Below are 23,246 nucleotides of genomic sequence, written 5' to 3'. Positions count from 1 at the left end.
GGGGGGGGGTGGTCAGGGGTTCATATGAGGTATTTGCTTATATTCTAAATACCTATACCGTTTAAGACTATGGTGTGCTGTTGCCTGTCAGGCTCAAAACCAGCATCACCAGTGCTCTTAAACCAGTTGCGACATCCCACCAGTGTTAAGGATGAACAGTTATTGAGTCTCAGTAGAAAGACTTTATGTTGCAGACAAGTTTCGCTCTGCATATTGTATCAATATGTGCTCAAAATATGGGAGATATGCTCATTATTTTCTTCAGAAAACTAGATCAATGGAAAAAAAACTAAACTATACCATACCATGCCAGGACTTGGCCCCACTGGGCTGAATAGAAATGAACTGGAAAAGGCATGCCAACATAGAGATGCTGTTTGAAAGGCAGCTTGGGTTGTATAAATAATTAATTAGTTTGGAATTCCCTGTCAGACTCAGGGATTAAGCATTGCTGTCTAAGCGAGATGTTAGGAATGCCAACATTGAGCAGAAATTCGAAGTGTCTCTTCAGATGGTCAATAAGGTAAAGCTCACCATTTGGAGCATGGAGCAGGAAATGGAGAGCAACAAATATGTGTAAGTAGCTCCTTGTGGGTCTAACAGAGTAAGGGGAAGAAAATCCTTCTGCTTAAAGACACTCAAGCAACCACAAGTTGGTAAAGAGGGATAAGGAGGTGGAAAGACAGAAATGGAGCGGCAACAGCAGACATCTTGAGATGGAGATGGTTGAAGCATGCCATCAGTAGGCTGCTGCACCACCAGGCTTAGTTGATGTCCATCCTCAGGAGGGGGACACTGAATAGGAACTCCCCATGCTTAGAGACCAGAAATGTCTTGCCAGACAAAGGAGGGTAAAGAAGTGTACTGCATCTATCGTACAGGACCGACGAAGCAACCAAGAGACCATGATATCACACTTCTAGATAGGTCTTGTCTACCTAGGGAGAGGCAGCGGGAATGGCTGATATCACACCTCAGTGACTCAGAGTAAACAGGCTGAAACTTTCAACCATCGATCAGCTGAACTCCTGTGTGCTACAGGTGGAGAATGAGAGCAGCTACAAACTGCCCCGCTTGATCTAACCAACTCCCGTAAAGCTGCTGTAGTGAGTCAGTCATGAATCATAGGACTTGAGAAATTTCAGAGTTTTTGACACAAGATGGTATGACTTCTTCAGTGGTAGTGATGATGATGTCCATGCATTATCTATGCCTGGTCAGTGAGTCCCCTGTTTGGAGATCTGGCCGCTTGTTGAAGAGAGTCAGCAGCTTCCTTCCATCCATTATCCAAACCGCTTTATCCTGCTCTAAGGGTCGCAGGGATGCTGGAGCCTATCCCAGTAGTTATTGAGCGGCAGGCGGGGAGACACCCTGGACAGACCACCAAGCCATCACAGGACCCACACATACACACACACACACACACACACACACACACACACACACACACACACACACACCTAGGGACAATTATACGTTAGCTAAGGATAGCTAAAAATTGTTTTTACAATGCTAAATTTGGCCACGCTAGCTACCGAGCTTAAGTAGAGTCGGAAGCTTGTCAGAGAAAAATGAATGGCAGTGAATGGGGTCAGCTCACAAAAACATTTTAAGTAACAACACAAGACGCAACAAAAGTTTTAACCATCGACAGCAGAATACAACATTTTCATGTAGAACCAATGCTCATTCGTCTCATGCTATAACACAGCACTATTTTGTTTGTTGAAGGATGGTAGTGTATGAATATTATACCACACACAGGCTTTTTTCTTTTTTCTTTTTTGGACCCCCCCCCTTTTTCTCCCTAATTTTATCAGGCCAATTACCCCACTATTTCGAGCCATCCCAGTCACTGCTTCACCCCCTCTTCTGATCCGGGGAGGGCTGCAGACTACCACATGCCTCCTCCAATACATGTGGAGTCACCAGCCGCTTCTTTTCACCTGACAGTGAGGAGTTTCGCCAGGGGGATGTAATGCATGGGAGGATCACGCTATTCGCCCCAGTTCCCCCTCCCCCCCGAACAGGCGCCCCGACCGGCCAGAGGAGGTGCTAGTGCAGTGACCATACCCACCTCCGGCTTCCCACCCGCAGACATGGCCAATTGTGTCTGTAGGGACGCCCGACCAAGCTGGAGGTAACACGGGAATTCGAACCGGCGATCCTGTGTTAGTAGGCAACGGAATAGACCACTACGCTACCTGGACACCCTCACACAAGCATTTTTCAACAGACAAAACCTTTCCAAGATACAGCATCAGTCAGTGGGGAGAAAGAGCATCGGATGATGAATAAACCATCACCTCAGGGGTCGGCACCTAACCGATGTCAATCAAACCCACCATGTCCCTGCTTGAGAGACAGGATAAGTATTGGAGAGGGAGCGAAAAATTCTCCACATCTCTCTATCGTTATGGAGCCAAAGAGTAAAACATGGAATAAAACTTGAATTGTAGTTCAAAAAAATGATATACCCCAGGGTTACTGTAACAAGAGGAATTGATAAACTACATAAAGCCAACTATATCAAAGTGGATCAGGACATTAGGAATGATATTAAGAGGTGGGGTGTCCTGCTACTGGACCTCAGTTCAAGAATAGATACTATAAAATGAATATACTTCCATGACTCCTCTACTTATTTTAGTCACTGCCAATTGAAATACCTGAGAAACAATTCAGAGCCTGGGATAAAGTTATTTCAATGTTTATATGGAATGGTCAAAGGCCAAGAGTCAAATTTTAAACACTACAGACTGAGAAACATAAAGACGGTATGGCATTGCCAAACCTTAGGGAATATTTCTGTGCAGCACAAATTAGACCAGTGATTTACTGGTGTACTAAGGAGTATGAAGTAAAATGGAAAAATCTAGAGCAATATGTAAAATTAAAGGAAATTCAAAGCCTCATTGGAGACATACGTTAGAATTGTGGTTTCATCTAGTATGAAAACATAAATTAGAGAAAGTGCTCAGAATACTTTGATGGATAGCCTGTGACAGACAATTTATCAACTGCAACTGGGGAGAAAAAGGATCCATATGATCAAGGATCAAGAACAAACTAGTCTCTTAACTAGTATGTCAGGAGACTTTGGTGGCCAAAATAAGGCAGACAAGGATCCGAGTGGGGTCCTGAATTCTATAAACTTATAAACCGATCTAAGAGGCAGGACGGAAAAGGACAAAAGTAAAATAAAAATCCTTGACTATCTCCTTGCCTGTGAGAAAATTGTGTCTATTTGTTCATGTGTCAAAGCATTTGCATTTTCTGAGCTTTTCTCGGTACAACTAGTAACAAATCCTTTACCTCTGTGCCTGTGAGGATATTTCCACACACATTTTCCCATCCCAGCCACAGAAGGGGTCTCTGGCGAATATGCAGTCGTAACAGGAGGTGTACCTCTGGCAGGATGACATTGGCACCTGAACAACCCCAGAGTGGGAGCCAACATAGATGCTCCGCTGCAAGATGAATTACATATACATGATCAGTCTACCTGTATTGTACTGTACTGTACTGTACTGTTATAGGCCTCAGAGTTGCCACTGAAATACTCTTTGAATTGGTTGCATATTGTTTGGCATGCACACAATGGTCGTGATCTTTATGCATTTAGCTGAATTTGTTGATAATGTGTTATGCATCGCTTGTCCAATTAGTGTTTGGATTTGGCTTTGCGCTTAGTAAATAAGGTGTGATTGTGGTACAGATTGTGCATGCGACTGTGGCAGTATAGATGTGGCTGTTGTCTATGGTATTTTTTGGTGACTTTCAAGAAGTCATGACGGTCCAGGCCCAAAGAGCATGGCCTGCCACTGGGTTTTGATGGCTATGAAGTAAGTGCTCTGGGGAGAAATTGCCCTTCACAGCAGACTACATATTCGTTTTCCCCCAAAACACTAAACACAGTTAATTGAGAACAGTCCATTTAAAATTGATGGGGGTTGATAACTGAAGCTCTTCTGCAAACAGCAAAGGATTATAAAGCACTACTTCGTGTGACTAAATTATTGCCTGATGTCAAGATTAAACAGAGAGTATATACACCCTGTAGCTACCATCTTATGTGTAGTTTAGCCAAATCATGATCTGAATGTACAATATCTGTGACAACATGCCTAAACAACTGTCCACATGGTGCAGCAGTGCTCTCAATCCAAATTGCATTTCAATAACCTTTGAAAACCGACCCCTGAGTGATGCTTTCAAGATCCCTTTGATTAGTGTCTGGCAGCCCAATCAAATTAAATAAATTCTACATAAAACATACCAGAGTCGAGGATATGACCATGCTTTCTACAGGTTGGGGTTGATCAAACAGTTGCAGCTCCTCTATGATATGCATATCGCCTTCAATCTCAACTGCTCTGTGCAGCCAGCCATCATCTGTAACAAAAACATACACCATTACGTTGGACTGTTGGACTTGAACAACAGTGTGTGGAAATTGTAGCATGTGGAATAAAAATCAAACATTAAAATACATCAAACCGCAATGTGCAAAAGTTGCTATCAGTTATGACTCGACTGTTTTACTACAGAACCCAAAGTGATATTTTCTAGATCTGTATACATTTCTGTAATGCATGTGTAATACTAGAGAACCACTTCCCTTGTTATATTATGATATACTATCCATTATATACATAGCCATTTGAATATAGAGCTTTCTATGAAAGTAGCCAGTTAGGTTCTAGCAGAGTTTGTGTGCATTCTGTAAATAAGAGACCAATTTTTTGTTATTCTTTTTCACATTTTTTGGTTATTTTTCTACACCTTACACCTTATACATGCTGCTTTGGAAAAAGATTTTGTGTCATATTTATGGTGACCTATGAAAGCAACCCACCAATACAGAGCACAGATAAAACTGATTCTGGTTTTAGATGACTTGATTGACTGACTGACTGACTGACTGACTGACTGAATGGTGGATCAATAAACTGGACTGCATGATATAGTATCTCAATCTCACCGGTTCCTAAAAAGAGGAAAGTGTAAATTGTTCCATCCAGCGCTGGAACTTTATGAACGGCTATTTTGACATAGTTGATGCTCCTCTTGAACATGAGCGGTCGGGCCCCTGTGGGCTGGATCTGGCTGGCCATCAGTGGGTGTCTCCGGGCAAAGGTCAAGACATTGTCAGGCAGGTCACGAGATGAGTTGATTCCCTGTGATCTGTGCAAATCTGTTATACACTGGGGAGACACGTGGAGAGAGTAGAAGTGAGAGACGGGAGGAGAAAAATAGGGGAGAGAGAGAGAAGCAGAGAGACAACGAGTAAGACATTGAGGGAGCGAAAGAGATAAGACAGAGAGCTAAAGAGAGAGTGAGATAAAGACTGCTGTGAAATTTATTTAATTATATCTTATTTGATCTCTATTTCCTTTATGTTCAAAATATAGGATTTGGCAGTATGTGCGCATGTATTTCATGCCAAAAAAATCACTCTGAACTGAACTGAACTCAGACAGAGACAGACAGAGATGGGGGGGGGGGGGCACAATGTTCCAGTTGCAGGTACAAAGAGAACAAATAAGGGAGAAGAGAGTGAGAGGTGACACAGTAGTAATATGATACAGGGCAGGTCATACAATACTGGATGGGGGGACGGACATGTGAATTCAGACACTTACGGAGCCAGGTCTCGGTTCTGGTACTTTCCCTGTGTATTCTCTCCACTTTGAGTCCTGGACCTCCATGTAAGGTCCCTCAAAGGCCCTCTGTATATCTGAGAAAGAGTACTGGCATATAGCAGAGGCTTTGATATTCTTCCTGAAAGACAACCCCCGCCCCAAAAAAAAGACACACAGAGAACATGTATTCAGGATTAATAATTTGACATTGTATAAACATCAAGAGGTCATTATCTGGGAAGCAACTGCCACCCAGACTGGATGTTAAACATTTCACAGATCCAAAAGAAACTCTGTCAATTATTTACTAAACATTAAGCGTGTCCCAGTGGAGTTTTTTTTTTGGGGGGGGGGGTTGGAGGGTGGGTTTTGTGTGTGGATTTTTCCCTTGTTTTCTCCCCAGTTGCATCCAGCCAATCACTCTGCTCCCCGAGCCGTCCTGGTCACTGCTTCACCCCCTCTGCCAAACCGGGGAGGGCTGCTGACTACCACATGCCTCCTCCAATATACATGTGGAGTCGCCAGCCGCTTCTTTTCACCTGACAGTGAGGAGTTTTGCCAGGGGGACGTAGCGTGTGGGAGGATCACGCTATTTCCCCCGGTCCCCCGAACAGGTGCCCTGACTGACCAGAGGAGGCACTAGTGCAGCGACCAGGACACATACCCACATCCAGCTTCCCACCCGCAGACACGGCCAATTGTGTCTGTAGGGATGCCCGACCAAGCCGGAGATAACACGGGGATTCGAATCGGCGATCCCCTGTGTTGGTTGGTAGGCAACAGAATAGACCGCTGCGCTGCCCGGACACCTGGAGTTTTGGTTTTGACCCTCATTTCAGCCTTCTTGGAGATCTTCAAGTTGCCTTGAACAGAAACATAGGGGTTGTGTCACTGACAGGTGCAACACTTTCTCTGTCTGTGGTTATCTGTATTCGATGAGTAACTTCCTCTGGCCAATCCATGGGACAAACTTTGTTTGAAGTATTTTTTCCAAAGCATTTTGACAACACACTCTGAAAGACGCCCCATGAGAAACCCATTATCTGTGAGTCACACATGAAACAGCCCCAGTCATGGTTTTGACATGACAGCTTTGAAGGAAAGGTTTTATACCGCAGAATAACGACGGCATGAGTCGGCGAGGTGGGACAGGTGACCCTTAATCTTAAGGCCTAAAGGTAAGATTAGCAATGGGGAAGAAATGTCTGATTCACATTCCTAGGCCCATTATGTGCCCACCTTAGCCTTCAAACCCATTCACATGAGGGAAAAAAAGATCGACGTGAAACCAGAATCTGTCTTCAAAATCATTATGCGGCATTGCTCAAGGGCTTACTCATTCTTACACACAGGATTTCAATGAAGAGTGACAGGGGACTACTCACACAGGTGTGCAACCCCCAGAATGAGAGAGACATGACAAGACAGCTAGACAGAGAGAAAGAAAGAAAGAAAGAAAGAAAGAAAGAAAGAAAGAAAGAAAGAAAGAAAGAAAGAAAGAAAGAAAGAAAGAAAGGCACAGAGAGTGAATGATGGTGTTACTTGTCCGTTGCAATATTATATTCTCCATTTTGAATCTAAAAACCCAGGGAACAGTTTGTTGCAGCATGACTCTTGAATCACCATAAACACACACTACATTACTGCCAGAGACTCCAATGGCAACCATTCCTCTGACATTGTCACATTCCCCCCACGTACACTTCTGTCCTCCAACTTCAAATTCACATCTAATTCAACCTCACTGTGAAACAGATGCCAGTCAGCAAACAAGCATGAAATGGTATATGGAATGACTACAACACCACTTGCGATACTTACGAAGCCATGGCGTGATGTATAATAGTCGTTTCCAGAAATGGAAATCTAATCTACAGGGCACTAAAATCCACATCACACCAAACATTCACAGATTGCCCACAAAGACTCACTAAGAGTATGTGAGTGTTTGGCTGTACTACCTTACTGTAAATGTTTGGTAAATAAGAGGTGTGATAGAAGATCAATAATGTTTAAGACAGAACAACTCGACAAGCATTAAATAACATACTATGTCTAAACTCACTTTGCTCAGTATAGCCACTTACAACCATATATGGCAAGATGGATGGAGAATTGGATGGCAGGATGGTCTATTGGTTACAGACACTGTCCCATTACCGGGGTGTCACAATGTCAGTGGGAGCTAATGGGTTCAGAAACAGCTAAATTGATATTGAACTCCAACCTGCTAGATGCCTGTAATTCAGGTGTTAGAGATAAATAAAGTGATTGTGATTTGAAGGCAAGTATTGTGTCAAACTGAAGCAGAATCATTTGTCCTCTCCTACCATTCCAGGCCAAAGACACCATAGAAGATGCTGCTTTGTGTGTCTTGTTCCTGCAAGACGAACACGCTGCGTAGGATGTTGAGGTGAAGCTCGTATTCAGGGACAGAACAAACCAGTCTGGCTTTGAGGAAGGAGGTCCACTTTCTCTGCAGGGTCCTCTGGCCACCCCAGTCACCCTGGAGACATGACATAATGAAAGAACGGATGTATGGGTGGATGGATGGATGGATTAGCACAGTCTTTCACTAGCATTGATATACTCTACACTCTCAAATCATGCAGTCACACACTTCTGTTCATATACACCAACTGTGAAGCATCCAGGAAGTGACAACAATTGATATATAGCTAGATGCAGGGCTGAACAAATCGGTTGACCAGACAAACAGAACAACCAATCTTCATGCCTGGGCAACCAAATTCTTTGCAGCTCAAAGCCCAGCCGACAACTAGAAACTTCTACTTTTTGGTTCTTTTGTAGCTCTGTGTTCAAAATGAATGTTGGTGATCATAAGGCAAAATCAAGTTGATGTAAAATAGCTGGGGGGAATTTCAGCAGGCTCTTTATTTAAAAGGTGGGAATAATTTTGGTCTCTTTTAATTTTTGTTTTCTGTCTGTCACATATGTTATGACACATTCTCTCTTAATGTATGCCAAGATAGGTAATTTACAGTGTAATCCAACATTTGAATCAATTGCAAATGTATTTTTTTCATACAAGCTAAATCAAGAGCTATCAAATAGTTTGGGCAGTTAATAATAACAATAACAATAATAATAATAATCATTACATTTATATAGCGCTTTTCTAGACACCCAAAGTGCCTCACTTGAAGAGGGTAACTCACTTTAACCACCATCAATGTGCATCACCTAGGTGGGTGTTGCACAGCAGCCATTTTGCACCAGAACGCTCACCACACATCAGCTTGAGGTGGAGAGGGAGGAATAATTCAGCCAATTACATGGGGGGTGATTAGGCAGCTAAATGGAGAGAGCCAGGCTGGGAATTTTGCCAGGACACTGGGGAACCCCCTACTCTTTGCGATAAGTGCCATGGGCTGTTTAATGACCACAGTGAGTCAGGACCTCGAGTTAACGTCTCATCCGAAGGATGGCGTCTCCTACAGCATAGTGTCCCCGTCACTACACTGGGGCATTGGGATTTGATGTTTTTATTAGGACCAGAGGGAAGACTGCCCCCTTACTGGCCCACCAACACCACTTCCAGCAGCAACTCGGTTTTCCGGGGAGGTCTCACATCCAAGTGCTAGCCAAGCCCACACCTGCGTAGCTTCCGACATTTGGCAGAGCCAGGGTACATGTGGCCAATACTCTTTATTAGTCATTTGTACATACATACAAATGAAATTTACTCTCAGCATTTAACCCATCCTAGCTGTGGAGCTAGGAGCAGTGACCGTCACTGTGCAGCATCCGGGGACCAACTCCAGTTATTTCTTCCCATTGCCTTAGTCAGGCGCATAGACAGGAGTATTAACCCTAACATGCATGTCTTTTTTTCCCCTTTAGTCTAAGAACCAATTATATAGTCAAGTCAAGTCAAGTCAATTTTATTTGTATAGCCCAATATCACAAATTACAAATTTGCCTCAGGGGGCTTTACAGCTACACAATATCCTGTCATTAGACCCTTGCATCACATAAAGAACAACTCCCTAAAAAATATATAGGCCGCTAATCATCTATAAGAATGATCAAATAAATACAGGGAATGACCTTGACTATGAAAAGGTCAGCCCTGCAGAGAAACTACCCTTGCTTGGGTCAGAAATAAGTGAGGGATGAATGTGGACCAACAGTCTGTAATAACGCCAGGTTTCATGTTTCAAAGGTGTATGGGCTACAAAGGACCACCTCCTGAGCTGTGCCATGACCTGACAAGGTTCGGAGAGCCGCTGTAGGACGCTGAGTGTGGCGGGGACTTGACTTGAGTGCACAGACCAGCGGAGTTGAGTAGAGGGTGGTGGTGAGGCAAGGTGAGGGTATCTCCAGTTATCACCAGTCTTCATTTACAAACATTTTATGAACATGTTTAGCAGCGTTGTGGCATACTAAAATAAATAGGCCGACAAGGTGTGCAGGGATTAGCACTGGCGGCTAAATTTGCACTATCCAGAATTTGCTGATGAACAGTTGTTCTCCAGATTATGTAACTTAACTGTAAAGGTACGACACCGAAGGTCGGGGGCAAACTACATTCTACTTTAAATTTAAAACCCATATTCTCTTTTCAGTGTTAGAGGAGAGCAAATTATGATGGTTGTCGAGGTTAAACAGTAACTGCACACTTACATTATTTTTTTAAGGGAAACATTGAAATATATGGTTTATTTCAATGAAAGACATCAGTCCTGCATGAAATCTCAACTTTTCTGTCCACATATGATAAAATCTGCATTTCTTTTTTGTGTGTGTGTGGGGGGGGGGATTTCTGCCACCTTTTCTCCCCCAGTTGTATCCAGCCAATTACCCCACTCTTCAGAGCTGTCCCGATCTCTGCTCCACCCCCTCTGCCGATCCGGGGAGGGCTGCAGACTACCACATTCCTCCTCCGATACATGTGGAGTTGCCAGCTGCTTTTTTTTTCACCTGACAGTGAGGACTTTTGCCAGGGGGACGTAGCACATGGGAGGATCACGCTACTCCCCCCAAGTTCCCCCTCCCCGAAAAGGTGCCCCGACCAACCAGAGGGGGTGCTAGTGCAGCAACCAGGCCACATATCCACATCCAACTTCCCAGCCGCAGACATGCCCAATTGTGTCTGTAGGGACGCCTGAACAAGCCAGAGGTAACACGGGGATTCGAAACCACCGATCCCCATGTTAGTAGGCAACGGAATAGACCGCCATGCCACCCGGATGCCCAAAATGTGTATTTCTGGTAATAAATCTCCCAACACTGTGATCCAGTTAGCTGAACTAACACATACATCATACATGAAGTAAAGTATGAGTGTTATTTCCCCCTCTGATTTAAACCATCCACCTGGACAACCAGATTTGGGAAGTTGGTCACAAACATACACACACACACACACACACACACACACACACACACACACACACACACACACACACACACACACACACACACACACACACACACACACACACACACACACACACAGAGTGAGGAGGGAGAGTAGAGAGAGAGAGAGAAGAGAAGAGAAGAGAAGAGAAGAGAAGAGAAGAGAAGAGAAGAGAAGAGAAGAGAAGAGAAGAGAAGAGAAGAGAAGAGAAGAGAAGAGAAGAGAAGAGAAGAGAAGAGAAGAGAAGAGAAGAGAAGAGAAGAGAGGAGAGGAGAGGAGAGGAGAGGAGAGGCGAGGCGAGATGAAGGAGGAGGTGGGAGATTGAGTTTTATGAGGCTGGATGTGAGTACACAGTACACAGGCTCACAGTTAGTATTTTGCACATTTGCTCTAATTGCATTTCGGTAGCACTGGGAGGTAAAGCTGCAAGCAACCACTCCTGAAGAGAGTGATTTAAAGCACCTCATTTAGAAGAGCGGAAGAAAGACGGGAGGCTTTTTTTTATCTTTGTCTGAATTAGAACTTCATCTCTCTTCATTTATGTCTTCCGTGAGCACGTATCATTCATCAAAAAGGCCTGTTGAGTTCTGTGCCTCTTCTCGGCCTCCCACACAAAGCAGCTTTAATAATAAAAAAAAACATCGCATGCTAACACCCAAAACAGAAACACCTGCATCTAGAAGTTCCTGAAATGACAACCACTCTGTCTGTTTGAAATGAGAGAAAGGAGAAGTAAATGACACAAAATACAGAAGGGCTCCCTGCCCTCCTGAAAGACATAAAACACATCAGCTTTTAAAGGGTAATACTCTCAACAAATGGATCTCAGAGAGAGAGATGGCAGAAATTAGGACTGGGCGATACTGACAAAATCGAATAATATGATATTTTTGACTGAATACCTTGATATCGATAATGTGGCAATATTTTGGGAATGACTATTGGTATTATCAATATACACACACACACACACACACACACACACACTACACACACACACACACACACACACACACACACACACACACACACACACACACACACACACACACACACACACACACACACATAAGACATTTTTGAGAAATGATCATTTGTAAAGTGGAGATGATGACCAAGCAGGTAGAGGCATTCATAGTTCATTTCACTCAATTAAAATTGTCTAAACGTCAATAAAATGGTATCATTTCCCTGTAATGCAGCCTTTAAAACAAGGAAATGACAACATTTAAGTTATATCACAATACAACAATAACCAAAATTCCCAGATGGTATCTGATCTCAAATATCAGTGTTGATATTATATAAATATATTACCCAGCTCTGGCAAAAAGCTCAAAGAGTAGGAATCAAGATGGGCACCATTCAAATACCAGCATAAACAAGAGTTGGATAGCAGGTTATCACTGTAGCTCAACCGCATGTATTTTCCCAAGAGGGGAAATATGGGTCGTGATGGTAGAGGAAGTGGATGCTGATTGGCTGGGAAGCAGACAACAAAAAGAGGGCAACCAGTGGAGCATCAGAAAAATGGCACATCTCCAGTTGTTTCTGGCTTGGAGCTACTGCCACTGCACTGTCTACGGCTATGTCTCCAACCTCCGAGGGGTCTGTCTGCCACCGGGCTGAGCTGGGGACCAGAACGACATCTGCATTAGCTGTTGTGGCCTATTTCTGACTGGAGACATCACACTCCTCTACTACTCAGCAGCTGCACCACCACTGGAATATAGGAACGGAGGGAGGGGGCCCTAATCTCATTGCCAGAAAGCTGGATTCTTCTCCTTTCAGAGAGGCTGCAACAGCGATTATGGCACAACACTGTACTTTGACGATGATTGCACCAAGGTGTAATTCCATAGAGAAAGATGGGCGAGAGAGCTGAAGAGTGAGAGGGAGAGTGAGAGAACAAAAGCGAGAAAAGTAGAAATTTGTCTGAATCCTGATGAACAGTTGCAGGGCATGCCGTCTGGCTGGGAGACACTGATTGCAAGTGAAATGAGGTGAAGTGGAAAGAGAGGCAGAGGAGTGGCAGAGGAAGGAACAGTGGAATGGATGTCGGGGGGGGGGTCTGCCTTTGGAGGTGGGGGTTGGTGGGTTTTTAGTTTGCCTGGCAACAGTGGCATAGCGAGAAGTACCTCACTTAAGAGATCAAGATTAGAGATGCACACATGGTGACAAAACAAGCGCAGATTCATTCAGCACTCAAAGTGTTCTCACAAGAGATCAGCAACTCTCCTCAGACATCAAGAACAGAGAGACGCCTTCAATCCATTAATGCTTTTCTTGTTTGGCTGTGTATTGGTGTCCTTCCCTGTGACTACTGCAAAGAATGCTGTGCCTCATAGAAAATTGTGACAGGGGGCACATACAGCATAAGATTCCATGAAAATCAAAGCCTTAATAATCCAGATGCTTATTCAGCACCTTTCCTTGGTGATTTGTGTGACCTTGCCCCTTCCCTGACATTGAGGATAGAATAAAATTCAATCAAAAATCCATATAGAGTTTGGCCCTATTTGATTGTGTGTCCCTGACCAAGAAAATTCAATTACAAATTCATATAGATTTGGCCCTATTCTAGTGTGCGTTCCAGACCAAGAAAACAAATGAGAACCACCGATACCATTTTAGGTTAAACAATGTGCTCTCTGACCTTGCAGACACGGGCTACCCTGGACACCCTGGTCTGACTGGGATATGCCATCTGCTCCTGGCTCCTCTCCGTGAAGAAGAAGTAGACCTTGTCATCGTCCCCGATAGAGCTGTTGATACTCTCCTTCAGCAACACCGAGCCAACAAAATCTGCCTCTGTAGACACACACACACACACACACACACACACACAAACAGATTAGCAGCTCATCGAGTGTCTCCAAGGAAACCAAATACTAGATGGAGCTTTTAATGATAATTGAATGCCCACATCTAAGCCAGTTTAAGGAGCAGCGCATTTTTTGAGAAAATTCTCATTTTGAAATGGTATTTCATCAATTGCAAGAAGGATTCTGACAGGCCTGTAAAATAAACAACTTTAGTATGACACAAAGGAAATCCCTGATGGGATCAAAATGTAGAAAATGTCCATGAGGTTTGATCCATCGATCAGTTTAAGAGAAGAAATGGGCCGTGCAGGAGGTCAAAACACAATAGTAGGAGCAATGCAAATTAGGGGTGGGGTAAAATATCAATACTGGAATATATCTTAATACTTCTTCTTGCGATACGCTATCGAGACACTGGCGCCAATTATCAATATTTTTATTAAAACATTTTTTTCCTTGTGATCATTTTTTTCCAATTTTATTGATAACAGTCAAACTCAAACGAAGAACAAAAAGAGGGAACAAATTGCCAGGGAATTTTATTTTATATGCCCTGTGATGGACTAGCAGCCTGTCCAGGGTGTTTCCCCGCCTGCCGCCCAATGACTGCTGGGATAGGCCCCAGCATCCCGCGACCCTGAGCAGGATAAGTGGTTTGGATAATGGATGGATGGATTTTATTTTACATTGGAATGATGGCACATGTGGACAAGTTGCAGTCAGTGTGTTTTTGCATTTTAAGGGGTATTTTTTTTCTTCTTCAGTTACACAGATGTCGTGATGTATCGTAGATGATTGTCTTTCAATGTATCGAGTATTGCAGAATCACTGTATCATGACACCATCGTTATCATGGGCAACATATTGTGATAGTATTGTATCGTGAGTTACTCTGTGATTCCCACCCCTAATGTAAATACACAAATGAATAAAGAATAAAGAAATATAGATACAACTTAATTAACTAATTCTTGTTGCGTGCATTTGTGCAGTTCCAGCCTTCCTGTGTCATCTTCTGTACCTACCCAGAAGCCACCGGGTAGGGGCCTCCTCCGTCCTGAGTGTGGGGATCGGGAAGTTACGACGGACATCTGGAGAACTGCGAAACTCGTACTGAGTGGCAGTGAACATCTCTCCATCTGAGAGGATAAATGAAAAGCGGTGGTCTTGTGAAAGCCAAGGAAGTGTACATTGCAGAGGTGGCAGGCAAACTGCCTCACTGCCTTGCATAGTCATTATACTTGCATCCAGTGTAATGTTACCAAGAGAGTCTGTCCTGCTTTGTGACCCCATAAATGCCTCCTGGAGAGAGGTGGACATATTCCCTGTGTCTCCATATTGTTTTGACTACACCAACAGATGAAAGATAGAGCTCCTTACCCACTAGGAGGCCGGTGTAACCCTTGGCCGGGTCATACGGACACCTGTCTCTGCCTTCTTCCATGCCCAATGAAAAGCTGAACCGCTCTGCATCCTGACAAATAGAGCAGGGTTCAGTTCATTTATGCTACATTTATTTCAATCCACGTTGTGATTTGATTGCTTTCGATGAAGTTCAGTTCAGTTTTAACCCAGTTCAATTCAGTTTGGGTAGGTACGGCTCATTTCGAGTAGATGTGAGCTTATTTTATTTACTCTTCTTCTTCTCCTTTCGGCTTGTTCCCTATTTCCCAGGGGTCGCCACAGCGGAATCGACAGTTTCCATCGGTACCCTGTGAGGGCACAACACCGATGGCGGTCTTGTCAATCCGCATTATTCTGGCAAAATTTTACGTCGGATGCCCTTCCTGACACAACCACTAACCCTATGGACGAGCTTATTTGATTTACTAATTCACAATATTTCAGTCAGTTTGAGTTTGTTAATTTATTTTCATCTGAACTGAGTTAGTTGAGTTGGGTTCAATTCAATTCAATTCAAATTCAAATTCCCTCATTAGGCCTTAAACAGGATTGTACAAACACTCATTTAGTGCTTGTTTTTCACTCAATATAGTTTAGCTGTTGGCCTAATCTATAGTTTGAACCCACAATAAGAGAGAGAACAGGAAAAGGAGCTCTTACTATGTAGGCACAGAGGGGCCTGAAGGCATGCGTTCCACATACATACAGGTGAGTCTCATTGTAGCGTTGCAGGAACCGGATGTGGTTATAACACTCAGTCTGCAGGGAACAAGGAACAGAACAGGGTATTCACAGCTAAAATAGGCACGCTTACATGGGCAAGTCAAATCGTCTCATACATACGTGCTATTTGCTGCAATTATCCTTCAATGAAAAGGAGTAATATCACTTCTGGTAATTACAGATTCAATGCTCAAACTCCTAAATCAGTTTTCTAAGTAGTAAGTAAAGAACAGAAAAACAGAATAAGCGGTTTGGATAATGGATGGTTGGATGGATGGATTACATATGTATAAAAGAAAGAGAGAGAGAGAGAGAGAGAGAGAGAGAGAGAGAGAGAGAGAGAGAGAGAGAGAGAGAGAGAGAGAGAGAGAGAGAGAGAGAGAGAGAGAGAGAGAGAGAGAGACACAGACAGACAGACATTGGGGTTCATGCCACAGCAAAAGTCTGCACTGTTGACATTTTACATTTTGTGATAATTACTTTTTACATTTTCTGTAAAGACCTCCTGTCTTCTAACAAGAACTGGTTGAATGAGAGTGCCTGCGTTGTACCTGATTGTCTTTGCCTTTATTTAGACACTGCCTCTTCTGTTCAGCGGAAGCTTCCCAATCAATCTGCAAACAATAGGGGGTAGTAATAGCCACTCAGTCAGCCAAATAGGGAAAAAAATGAAGAGGTAAATAGAAAGAACGAAAACGTGTGCTTATGAGAGAGAGAGAGGATGGAAAGTAGGAGAAAGCTCGAGCAAAGAAACGGAGGAGGGAGGGCAGGAGACGCACAGTGTACTCTCTTTATTTGGGTTGTATGATAAAAAGTACTCCATTCAGTAATCCTTGAATAAAGGCCCAGTGCATTTAAACGATATCTGCTAAAGCTGGAGGAACACAATGGGATTTTGCTCCGTGTTTTAAGTCCATTATTAGTTTGCCCTCGTTTTGCACTTGCGAAAGAGGAGAAGTTGCTCAAAACGCGGGTTTGCTGTCGAATTGTTTTGGGTTTTTTCTCCCCAATTGTATCCGGCTGATTACCCCACTCTTCCGAGTAGTCCCGGTCGCTGCTCCAGCCCCTCTGCCAATCTGGGGAGGGCTGCAGACTACCGCATGCCTCCTCCGATACATGTGGAGTCGCCAGCCGCTTCTTTTCACCTGACAGTGAGGAGTTTTGCCAGGGGGACGTAGCATGTGGGAGGATCACGCTACTCCCCCCAGCTGCCCCTCCCCCCTGAACAGGCGCTGCGACTGACCAGAGGAGGCGCTAGTGCAGCGATCCGGACACAGACCCACATCCGACTTCCCACCCACAAACACAGCCAATTGTGTCTGTAGGGACACCTGACCAAGCTGGCGGTAACACGGGGATTCGAACCGGTTAACCCCATGTTAGTAGGCAACAGAATAGACTGCCACGCTACCCAGATGCCCCCAAATTGTTAAAAACAAAAATGGTAAGGAACATTTGAAAGAGGTATCTTGGCACTAACCATGAGGTTTCCAGGGGTGGAGATGTCGGAGGTATTGAGCGCGTACAGAGCACCCCGCCCTCCCACGTACAGCAGGCCCATCTCCTCCTCCAGCAGCAGAGTACTGTAGTTCTGGGTGGAGCCACTAAAACGCTGGCTCCCCAACAGGCCTGCGAAAACAAGCAGACACACATTTTAATGCAACTCATAAACTCCTAACGGCACCCAATCATACCCTCGATGATACTCCCAATGAATGCACGAAAACTATTTTACAGGTCATTTTTAAAATAAGCACAATTTAACGGCATGATTTTACCCATTTCGAACATATGGAAGTTGATGGTGAGGCAGCACTAATCCCACTGAATGGAGTTAAACAGAAATTCATGAACTGTGTACATTAAGATGATGCTACACCAAAGCTGGCCAATGCTCCCTTTTGATACAGCAGCCTGTTCTGCTGGCAAATCTTCAACACTTCATCTGCACCGCCGGCTTAAACTACTGACTGCTCCACTGCCCCCCCCCCCCCACAGCTGCAGCGGGCCCTTCTCTCTCCATCAGAGGTAAATGAACAGGAGAACAGATTGACTACGACAAGTGTGGAGGCCTCACCACCACAGTAAATCGATTGGGGGGAGATGAATACAAGTTCTCTTATTACTGAGAGATGGGACACGCTCCCATCCATTTAGAACAGAAGGGGAGGGAGAAACATCAGGGCAGAGAGAGAGAGCGAGAGAGAGAGAGTGTATTTGGAGGGACGAGCGAAAGAGAAAGAGAATGGAGGGAGGGAAGAATACATGGCAATTAATGTGCTCATCTGCACTACGCTGACTCATTTTCCTCAGCTTACATGGTTCATCCCTCTCCTCTCCCTCCCTCTTTCCCTCACACTATTTTGTAAAACACAACACCTGCCCTTTTTCGTCTGTTTTTTTTTTCGTTCTTTGTCTTTTCTTAATTATTTCTGATAAGAAGTGTGGACCCTAAAAGCAAATCAAACTTTTAGTGCAGCTCAAATAATTACAAATCTCATACTACGCTCCTTGAGGGTCATGTTCCCCACCCCGGTTTAAAAAATAAAACAGAGAATAACAAAAAAACGTCCACCTTTTCTTTCTCAACTCAGCTGAATGTCCTGCCCTTATTTCAGATGTGGTAGACCAGGGTGTGATCAAATATTTAGCTTTGCGACGGGTGAATAACCCGGTTCCCCACATTGAGGACAACACATCCGATGAGCCAAGAGAAATACGTTTTCAATATTTTCCATTTCATTTTATCTGAGCGCCACATAATGTAAAGGAAGTAATAATCCCAATTTGGTCTACTTACTGTAAGAAACTCCTTCCCCCATTAAACACATTCAAAATACATGAGCGCGCACACACACACACACACACACACACACACACACACACACACACACACACACACACACACACACACACACACACACACACACACACACACACACACACGTAGCATGTACTTTATGTGCACAGCACTGGTGATGGTGTTGTCACACTTTTGCTGATGAGGTCTGGCAGTACTGGGGCACAATTCCTGCTGAAGGCACTTAAACTCCCGTCACATCTGTCCCCCTCCCCCCCTCCCCACATTCTGTGGAGCCCCCTCCCAGCAACCGCACCAGCAACCCCCATCACCCAGCTATGTCGCTGGATCTTCCACCCAGTCACACTCGGTGCATTTCAGGGTCTACAGACTCCACCATGAGGCTCTCAAACAGGCGATGAGTCAAGACAGAAGCCCAGTTCGGATTTCAAACCACCCCTGCAGACCGCAATGCCACAAATGACAAGCATTTGAATCTGCTCGCATCCTTCGGTTTAAATTTCAGGAGAAATTGTTGTGTTGATCTATGCCTTTGTTGGGAACTGCATTACCCAGAATCCTATGTGAGGGATGCTGCAGGTCCTGAGGTCAAAACATCTGCTGAAACATGCAGCAGGCTGAGGAGGATTATTAAGAAACCGGACAGATTAATTGAAAGTGTCTGAGATGTAAAAAAAAAAAGAGTAATTTATGTTTATGTATGTTAAGATCTTTCATGCTGTTCATCCTTAAGGAAAGAAATTTGTTTTTGTTTTTGTTTTTTTAAAGAAGGGAAGTGTTGTTATAGGCCTTTGTCAGGAACTGCGTTACCCAGAATCCTATGTGTTACGTTGCAGGCTCGTGACAAGCGGAGGTTAGAGTTTTGGATGTTGGAACGCAGAGTCCGGATAATAGAAGCTTCGGCATGAATTTGGAAAAGGTCTCGGTCAATTCATTTTAAAACAACAGACAAAACAATTGTGACAGCAAAAATGACGAGTCCCGTGTCCACAGTAAGGCTCTAGTCACCCAAACAATGTTCTCAAACCAGCTCATGGACCTATCATCCAACGCAAACAGACAGCTGAAATTCCTTTTTCTACAAGATGCAGACACAAAGAGACAGACCCAGAAGAATTCATCTAGTCCACTACTACTGTTACTACTACGCCGGATGGTAGTGACTCTTCCACCAGTCTCTCCAATACTGAACAATGCATCACAATGTGTTTGGTTTCCTGAAGATCATATGGGGCCACTTGCCTCCCTCCTCCCCCTGGCTTGTCGCCACATTGTCATATTGGGTCGTAGCACCCTTCAACTCTTCCAGGTAATCTCCATATGACTGAATCAGATCGGAGCCCCTGTCTCCCCTGCTGCCCATCTCGCCTCCTCCGTGAGGTTAAATTAGTCAGTCTGATTACACACGTGACAGTCAGAATGACATAATATACGGCTCTCATCCGAAGAAAACCTGCATAGATAAAACGCCTAAAAGGCCAACCAAGTTGACAGCAGCAATCGCAAGAGAATAGATTAAGAGCTGTGCAAATTCTGTGGTGTGGTGATGCGATGGAGTCACACGGACATCCACCGGTTCACTGATTCAGAGGCTGCGTTCAACCGCTGCGTTGGATCGTTCAGTGATTGGACAACGCACCCCCATCAATTTACATCAAACCAGCGAGAATCACGATAATTTGACTTAAGAGGGTCTGGCTTCCAACGTAAATGGTACATAATTTATGTAACTTTCGTCGATCTCCCACTGTGTCCAGTTTTTTCCTAACAAAACTACCGCGGCTATGAGTGGGAAATGAGCATCTCGTCTGACTAAGCCAAAGGTCAGGACATGCTGGCGGAGGGGGCGGGGCAGTCACATGGAAGGACTCCTTGTCTCCCATTTCCGTGCAACTACACTGCAAGTGCAAATTTTACACTCACATACACACACACGCACACACACACACAAGAAAGTCTTAATGTTGCCTGCGAGGTTATTAGGAAATGAGGGAAACAGGCACGTCCAAAAATATGCACGGGGAAACATCCTTTTCAGGAGCAAAACCGTGACCATTATTGAAGAAGATACAGAAGAGACCAACAGTTTTGCAAATACAAGAACAGCCCGGGGCAAAGTAAAGCCCTTTACTCGTGATGCATCCAAGAGTGAGCATGAGCCCTGGCTTCTATCTTATAAAAATAGTGGTTGAATGACGTAACAAGCTCGATGCTGATGGACAGGACTGTGGTGACGCATGAAATGTCCCTGGCCAAGAGCAGCGTTTGTAATGCAACTTTTGACTTTACTATCTGTGATGTCACAGAAGGCACCAAAAAAAACCCCCCAAAAAGACAACTATGCTACACTGGTATGTTTTATCAATGTTGCCACCTCCTCCCCAAACTTCGAGGGAAAGATCCCAGACTTGTGTAGCAGAAAACCAGTGCTTAGCTTAGTTTTGAGTCATCAACCAAATAGCATAGGTGGCATGGTGGCTCAGTGGTTAGCACTGTTGCCTCACAGCAAGAGGGTCCTGGGTTCGAACCCCAGGCCGTCCAAGGTCCTTTCTGTGTGGAGTTTGCATGTTCTCCCCGTGTCTGTGTGGGTTTCCTCTGGGTACTCTGGTTTCCTCCCACCATCAAAACGACATGCCTGTTAGGTTTAATACTCCTGACCAAGGCAATGGAAAGAAATAACTGGAGTTGGTCCCCGGGTGCTGCACGGTGGCTGCCCACTGCTCCTAGCGACACAGCTAGGATGGGTTAAATGCAGAAAGTACATTTCATTTGTATGTATGTACAAAATGATGAATAAAGAGTATTCTATTCTATTCTATAAACAAGACTAGGTCAAAACCTAGTATATGGATATGGCTGGACCGTGTATGGTCAATTTTTGAAATTGTGGCCAATTTGTAACAGGGATAGTCAGTGGTAGTGTCTATAATGTGAATTCCTGGATATCAAATGTTCATCTGAAATGTTCCGTAGTGGTCTCGGTAATATTTGTTGTTAAAGTGTACTTAAGTAGCATATCACATGACATGGTTAAGCTACATTTGAGTAAAAATTAAAGGTTATAAATGCAGTTGCAAGAACAACACTTTCCACTCATATCTTGGGATGTTTGATTTGAAAGAGAACTTGCTTTAATTGTAATTATAACTATTCTAATTACATGTTAACGCCCCCTCCTCTTTCATCTGTTTCTATCTGCTGATGGCTCTCGTTTTTCTAATAAGACTCAGCTTTATCTGTGCGCTGTCCCTCGTGCCTCTCGGCACATGGAGAGCTGTTTTCTCTCCTGCTCCGCTCTGTACTGGACTGGTACAGTGCATAAGCAGATGTGGAAAGAGCAGCAAAATATTCCGTTCTTATCGTTTCGGTAGTATGCACGAGCAGCAATATATTCCGCTCGTTAGCGTGTAATATCTATCTGCTGAGCAATCGTGTAACGTCAGTGACGTTGTTGGTTACCTGATCCAGCAGCCCAATCGTGCCAGATATGATCAGTCAGTCAGTCAGTGAGTCTAAACATGATAACTCAGCGACAGCCGCGGTTGTAGGGCTGGCCCGCCGGGCAGTCTAGCCAAGAATCAATGGGGTGTAAGTACAGTCTTGCCTAAAACGAAACATGGACAACATGGTCCAAAATCATATTTCCTCTCAACACACACATGCAGTTGCATGGCGAAGGTATGAATAGTAAGAGTGCAAGGTTACTCACAGACGACATGAGGAGCATCATTGAAAACTTCCCGAATCAAGTTTCCCTTCAATTTTTGCTATTTCACAGTGACTTCACACCAATGACGTGCCCTGGCTACTGCCAGCAGGACGATAAAGCAGTATAAAAATGTCTCTAATCACCATTTGATCTGAAACTCAGTTATGTCACTGTCTTGGCTTCTTGACAACTGACAAATGCACACCTATCAATGCAGTAAATAAACAGGCCAGAACACTGAATGTAACTAAGGATTAAGCATGGACAGGAAGGACGGATTATGTAAGGGTCAAGGAAGACGTACAAAATAGTGGCCTGTCACTATTTTGTACGCACAGCACACATGTTGTACCTTGTGCGCTTTTACGAACGAATCGATGAGGAGAATCAACAGAGCAGTAGGGCGTGCCGGCACCATCTCAGCCCGCTGGCTGGTTCTGTTTACTGTAGCCTTCATGTTTGCAAGTGTGTGTGCGCATGTGCGTGTGCGTGTGTGTGTGTGTGTGTGTGTGTGTGTGTGTGTGAATGTTACTTGGAACAAAACTGACAGATGTTCTGAGGGGCAGTTGTTTTGACCCCTCACCCCTGCCCATGTGCCAACCTGTTTACACTGACACACACTTTACCTTCAGCTGCCTCACTGAGAAAGAGCGAGGACATTTCCTGCGGTGATGCAGAGCTGAGAAGATCTTTGCCGTGTGCGTTTTCGGAAAAAAAATGTGGTCCTAAGAGTACA

The 23,246-nt window shown here is 44.2% G+C and overlaps 1 protein-coding gene across 1 annotated transcript in view; it reads right to left on the bottom strand.

The window, feature by feature from the left end:
• sema4gb (sema domain, immunoglobulin domain (Ig), transmembrane domain (TM) and short cytoplasmic domain, (semaphorin) 4Gb) overlaps positions 1-23,246 on the bottom strand; it is a 33,157-nt gene that overhangs the window by 4,551 nt on the left and 5,360 nt on the right. The window contains exons 2-12 of the mRNA XM_056297363.1: positions 17,461-17,609; positions 16,532-16,594; positions 15,918-16,016; positions 15,234-15,327; positions 14,879-14,992; positions 13,685-13,839; positions 7,976-8,151; positions 5,646-5,784; positions 4,985-5,207; positions 4,280-4,395; positions 3,316-3,470 (exon numbers count right to left, since the gene is read on the bottom strand). Coding sequence (XP_056153338.1) covers positions 3,316-3,470; positions 4,280-4,395; positions 4,985-5,207; positions 5,646-5,784; positions 7,976-8,151; positions 13,685-13,839; positions 14,879-14,992; positions 15,234-15,327; positions 15,918-16,016; positions 16,532-16,594; positions 17,461-17,609 — 1,483 coding nt within the window. The remainder of the gene's footprint in view (positions 1-3,315; positions 3,471-4,279; positions 4,396-4,984; positions 5,208-5,645; positions 5,785-7,975; positions 8,152-13,684; positions 13,840-14,878; positions 14,993-15,233; positions 15,328-15,917; positions 16,017-16,531; positions 16,595-17,460; positions 17,610-23,246) is intronic.

Source organism: Lampris incognitus, chromosome 17, assembly GCF_029633865.1.
Source record: "Lampris incognitus isolate fLamInc1 chromosome 17, fLamInc1.hap2, whole genome shotgun sequence".
NCBI lineage: Eukaryota > Metazoa > Chordata > Actinopteri > Lampriformes > Lampridae > Lampris > Lampris incognitus.
Note: the sequence above shows the minus strand (reverse complement) of the source record. Positions and strands in the feature narration are given on the sequence as shown.